This window comes from Gekko japonicus, unplaced genomic scaffold (genome assembly GCF_001447785.1).
Source record: "Gekko japonicus isolate JY-2015 unplaced genomic scaffold, Gekko_japonicus_V1.1 scaffold1280, whole genome shotgun sequence".
Lineage (NCBI taxonomy): Eukaryota > Metazoa > Chordata > Lepidosauria > Squamata > Gekkonidae > Gekko > Gekko japonicus.
Genome location: NW_015165276.1, coordinates 81,719 through 87,386, shown reverse-complemented (window position 1 = coordinate 87,386; position 5,668 = coordinate 81,719). Strand labels below are relative to the sequence as shown.

The following is a 5,668-nucleotide window of genomic DNA, read 5'->3' as shown; positions in this document are numbered from 1 at the left end:
GGGGGGCGGGACACAGACAAGCTCCCCCCTCCCCCCCCGGGTCCTCAGACCCACGACTTACTCGGACGTCGCTCTTCTGGGCGCTGTGGGGGACGATGATGGGGCCCTCCAGCTCGGCCCCCCCGATGACACCCCCGCGGTTCCCCAGGGTGAAGATCGTGTTGCGGTTCCGGAGGGGCGGCTTCGAGAAGAAGCGTGGCGGGAGAGTCAAGGGCCATTTGGGGATGGGGCCCTGCTCAAAGGGGGGGGGGGGGGGAGGCCCACAGTTTAGCCCCACCCCACCCTCAAGACACAGAGCACGAGGCAGGGGGTCGGGCGTGGCCTCGGGCTTCAGCTATAGAAGAGGAGGTTGGATTTATACCCCATGGCCCTTCACTCCCCGAAGGAGTCTCAGGGCGGCTGACCATCTCCTCTCCCTTCCCCTCCCCACGACAGACACACACCCTGTGAGCAGGGCTCCCTCTAAGCGGTGGAGTCTCGCAAGCAAACATTCTACTCTGTGAGCCACTGGCATTAAAAGTTGTGAGCGGGCGATTTGGCTGCTGCATAAATGAGTTTGCTCTGGAGCAATGCTCCCTCTAAGCTGTGGAGTCTTGTGAGCAAAAATTCTACTTTGTGATCTACTGGCATTAAAGTTGTGAGCAAGCAATTTGGCTACTGCATACACTAGTTTGCTCTGGAGCCATCCTTCCTGAGCTAAAACAAAAATGTGTGAGCTGGAGGCTAAAAAACTGTGAGCTAGCTCACACTCACTCAGCTTAGAGGGAACATTGCTCTGGAGCCCTCCTTCCTGAGCCGAGGCAAAAATGTGTGAGCCGGAGGCTAAAGAACTGTGAGCTGGCTCACACTCAGCTTAGAGGGAACACTGCCTGCGAGGGCGGTGGGGCTGAGGGAGCTCTTTCGAGGACTGCCCTTGAGAGCACAGCTCTGAGAGAACTACGGCTTGCCCAAGGTCATCCAGCAGCTGCAAGTGGAGGAGCAGGGAATCAAACCCGGTTCTCCCAGACTAGAGTCCGCGCTCTTAGCCACGACACCAAACTGGCTGACCCACAAGGCCATCTCTCCAAGGCAGATCTCTGGTGCCGGAGAAGCCTGACCCCTCCCTCCCCGTCTCCCCTAGGAAAGGATATCTTTCTTGGCCATGTCTTCTACCCCCATGAGATCGTCCTTCTCAGCCACTTCCTCGTACTGCAGAAGACAGAGAGACAGAGAGAGAAACCATAGGCAGAATTCCCAGAATCCCAGGGTTTAGAGGAGGAAGGGGTTGTGTGTCCAAAGGGCGCCCCCAACAGGGACCAGAACAAACCCCACCCCCCCACCCCCATTTCTCTCACCTGCACCTTCATCAGGCGGGTGTTGTAGGACTTGAAGTAGCTGAGGTAGATCTTGCTCATGGTCTCCAGGTACTCGTCCCGAACCTCCTTGGCCACTGACCGTTCGTGCCCCAGCAGGAACTGATAGAAAAACCTGCCCCCCGGGGAGAGGAGGGGAGAGAGGCCTCAGGGTGACGCCCCCACCCCACAGCGCGGGAGCAGGGAGACCAGGCCGGCCACACCCTCAGGCTGAGCAAGGCATGCTGGGGGACCCAAAAGCCAACACTACGGGCCCTCTGCCAGCGGCAGGACAGAATCCCCAAAGAGAACGACCCAAATCCAGTGGAGCCCCCCCCCACAAATCCAGTGGAGCCCCCCCCCCACAAGCCTGCGTGCGGGGAGGGTGGGATATAAATGGAATGGAATGAAACAAGGGCCAGGCCCCCACCTGTACTTGAGCAGGGCATTCTGGGGGATCTGGTAGTTGGTCATCGGCTTGCGGAAAGAGTAGATTTTCTGTAGGATGAATTCCCGGATCTTGGCTACCGCCTGGAGGAGGGGAGAGTGGGCGCCCGTTAGGGCTGTTCTGCAGAGGGGACTCGCGCCCGTCTCTGTTCAGACACAGCTCTCTCACTGCGCCACAGGGAGCAATTCGGAGTGGGGGGGGAAAGGAACGGCTCCCGGCTTTACGGATCGTCTCTGCCTCCCTCCCGGATCCGTGTCCCCACCCCAGGCAGACAGGGAACGGGGAAGGAGGAAGGACCAGACCCTTTGCCTCTTCTGGTGGCTTCGACCTCCTTTTACTTAAGATGCTGCTCAGGGGCGGGGGGGGGGGGGAAGGTTACAGAGCAATCTGCTCAAGGAGGATCTCAATAGGAGGAGGAGGAGATGGGAGGGATCGAGGTTTGTAAGGTTAGGCGTGGGATGGAGCAGGTCGAGAAAGGAGTCCTTTTCTCCCTTTCTCACAATACAAGAACTCATGTGGGCACTCCATGAAATTGCTGAGCAGTCGGGTTAGAACGGATAAAAGGAAGTCCTTCTTCACCCAAAGAGTGATGAACACATGGAATTCACTGCCACAGGAAGTGGTGGCGGCTACAAGCATGGAGGGCTTCAAAAGGGAATTAGATAAGCATCTGGAGCAGGGGTCCATCAGTGGCTATGAGCCACAAGGTATGGAAAGGGACTCTGGGGCAAGGGATGCTCTGTCTTCTTGGTGCTTGAGGAGCAACAGTGGGAGAACTTCTAGTGTCCTGGCTCCACTGGTGGACCTCCTGATGGCACCTGGTATTTTTGGCCACTGCATGACAGAGTGTTGGACTGGAGGGGCCATTGGCCTGATCCAACATGGGTGTCTCTTGTGTTCTTATGATGCTCTGTATTCTTGGTGCTTGGGTGGGGGGGAAACAGTGGGAGGGCTTCTAGTGTCCTGGCCCCACTGCTGGACCTCCTGATGGCACCTGGTCTTTTTGGCCACTATGTGACAACAGAGTGTTGGACTGGAGGAGCCATTGGCCTGACCCAACACTGGCTTCTCTTATGTTATACATATGGAGCAGAGGTCCATCAGTGGCTATTAGCCACAAGGTATAGATGGAAACTCTCATTCTGGGGCAATTGATGCTCTGTATCCTTGGTGCTGGGGGGGGAGCGAGAGTGGGAGGGCTCCTAGTGTCCTGGCCCCACTGCTGGACCTCCTGAGGGCATCTGGTCTTTTTGGCCACGGTGTGACACAAAGTGTTAGACTGGAGGGGTCATCAGTCCGATCCAACATTGGCGTCTCTCATGTCCTTATGAGTGCCAGCCAGCCCCACAACACCCCCATGCAAAGCCCAGAAAATGGCCCATGAATGTGGGGAAACAGCCCAGGTGCTGGTCCAAAGCGCCACACACAACGTTTTCAGGAGACTCTTTGCAAAACAACACAAGCACCCCAAGTCCTTTGAGTCGGTCCCGTTTAGGAACCCTCTTAACCAATGCAGCGTTTCACCCCCTTGGCGTGACCCACCCCCTCTGGCTCCAAGGAAGGGGGGGTCTGCACAGCTTAAGCGGCCCCAGGGTCTCAAAGGGGGCATGGGAAGAGCTGAAGGGGAAGCCGGCCCCCTTCCTGCAGGCCGTGAATCAGGAGAAACCATCCGGGAGAAACTCCGCAGTGAGCTGTGTGGCTTCCGGGACTGGTGGTGCCCAGAGGCGATGGGCCAGACCTCCAGATGGAGACCCCTGGCTCACACTTCCCCACAGCTCTACCCCACAAACTGCCCTCCTCGGGGGAGGACGGCCCCACACGAGACCTCTCGGGAGAGGGAAGGGCCACAGGGGCAAGGGAGGGCGCACCACACTCGGCACATCCACCCCCCACCCCGGGGGGAACTGCATAAGCCAGTGGGCTCCGCAGCCGAAACCCGTCGCCGCCAATGTTCCCTCTAATCTGTGGAGTCATGTGAGCAAAAATCCTACTTTGTGAGCTACTGGCCTTAAAGGTGTGAGCGAGCCATTTGGCTCCTGCATAAATTAGCTTGCTCGGGAGCCCTCCTTCCTGAGCGACGACAAAACTGTGTGAGCCGGAGGCTAAAAAACTGTGAGCTGGCTCACACTAACTCACCTTAGAGGGAACACGGGACTCGCCGCCAGTGTTCCCTCTAAGCTGAGTTGCTGTGAGCTAGCTCAGAGTTTCTTAGCCTCCGGCTCACACAGTTTTGTCTCAGCTCGGGGAGGGAGGGGCTCCAGAGCAAGCTAATTTATGCAGCGGCCCCATCGCTCCCTCACCACTGCAATGCCCGTCGCTCACAAAGTAGGATTTCTGCTCACCAGACTCCACGGCTCAGAGGGAGCCCTCCTTCCCCGCAGGGGCAACCGAGAGAGGGGGGTCCTCCGCCACAGGCCTCTCCCCCCGGGGGAGCAGTCAGCCGACCCCGCGGCAGCAGAGGGGCCTTCCTCCGGCTCCGGGCAGGGGGCCGCCCTCACCTTGGCCTTGAGCTTGTCCAGGATGTCGGCCACGTCGGCGCAGGCCATGGTCTCCCGGAAGGCCTGCTCCTTCACCGCGTTGATCTTGTTGTTCAGCTCCTGCAGCTGCTCCAGGAAGCCCTGCTCCGTCACCGGCGTCTCCAGGATGGTGCTGAGGGGAGAGGGCGGGGCCAGCCTCAGGAGGAGCCCACCCGCCCGCCCCGGAGCCCCCTGCCGCTCCTGGGGAATGTACCGGTCCCGACTCCCGGGAGCCCTCGGGCCAGCTCCACAGCATGAAGACAGGCAGCCAAATCCAGGTTGGAACATCTCCTGGAGATTTGGGAGTCGAGCCCGGGGATGTCAGGGTATGGGGAGGGAAGAGAAGGCCACGGAGTCCGCCCCCCCTCCAACGCAGCCATGGCCTCCGGGGGAACTGGTCCCTGCACTGGGTAAATTCAAGAGCTGTGGCTCCAGAAAAAATTATGCCTGAAGAAGATTTGTTCGAAACACGCAGGTTATGCCCGGGAGGCGTGTTGCTAGGCCTGCTTGCTAGCTGAACCACCTCATGGGAAAATACGTCTACTAGGCTTGCTGGCTAAGCTGAATCGTCACAGTGAGAAATACAAGCTGCCTGCTAGCTTTACCCGATGGATCATCACTTGGGAAATGTACAATAGGTTGCCGCATTGTTCGGCACAAATAACTGTACATTGGTATTTATCCTCCATCAGGAAGAAGACAGTTGGAGTCTTCGTGTTATATAACTTAGTTTGAAAGTACTTGAAATGTGATGTTGTAGTTTGAAAGTGTTTACAATACACTAGAGTTGATGATGGGTATAAAAAGCAAATATATTTAGCTATAAGTATATGGTGTGAATATTGTGTCTATCATTTCAACACGGTGTTTTCTGTGTTTATCTAACTTAGCCGTGTTCCCTGTGTGCTTGTTGTTATATCTCCGGGCCCCGCCTGAAGGATAGCACAGAAACCGAGGGTCAGAGTGTCAGGAAGATGTGGGAAAATATATGACGTTGTGTACAACAGACGTACGCTTAAGGCAGATCTATTTTGTGCTTCCCCCCCCCCCTTTTTATTTATGATTTTTATTATTTTGTGCTTTTTCATTTTTAAAATTCCCCCCCGTACTATTATATAAATATCAGTGTCAAGTATTCGTCAAACCCAATTAAATCCACGGAGAATAAAGTGTTTTTTTTAAATTTCCAAATAACCAAGTATTATAATCAGGGGTCATTTCCTGCGGGAGCGCACAAGAGCGGCGCTCCGGCAGTAAAGAGCCCAGGGGGCGGGCACATGCAACAAGCCCCTGCTCCCAGCAGCCCTCAGTCAGAGCAAGAAGCAGCCAGGTAAGTTGCAGAGCCCCCACCGCCCCGGCCCCCCGGCCCCAAA

The 5,668-nt window shown here is 56.6% G+C and overlaps 1 protein-coding gene across 1 annotated transcript in view; it reads right to left on the bottom strand.

Annotated features, from left to right (window-relative positions):
* Nucleotides 1-5,668, bottom strand: part of VPS52 (VPS52 GARP complex subunit) — a 30,172-nt gene that overhangs the window by 15,937 nt on the left and 8,567 nt on the right. The window contains exons 7-11 of the mRNA XM_015410265.1: nucleotides 4,278-4,428; nucleotides 1,762-1,862; nucleotides 1,335-1,467; nucleotides 1,131-1,188; nucleotides 63-195 (exon numbers count right to left, since the gene is read on the bottom strand). Coding sequence (XP_015265751.1) covers nucleotides 63-195; nucleotides 1,131-1,188; nucleotides 1,335-1,467; nucleotides 1,762-1,862; nucleotides 4,278-4,428 — 576 coding nt within the window. The remainder of the gene's footprint in view (nucleotides 1-62; nucleotides 196-1,130; nucleotides 1,189-1,334; nucleotides 1,468-1,761; nucleotides 1,863-4,277; nucleotides 4,429-5,668) is intronic.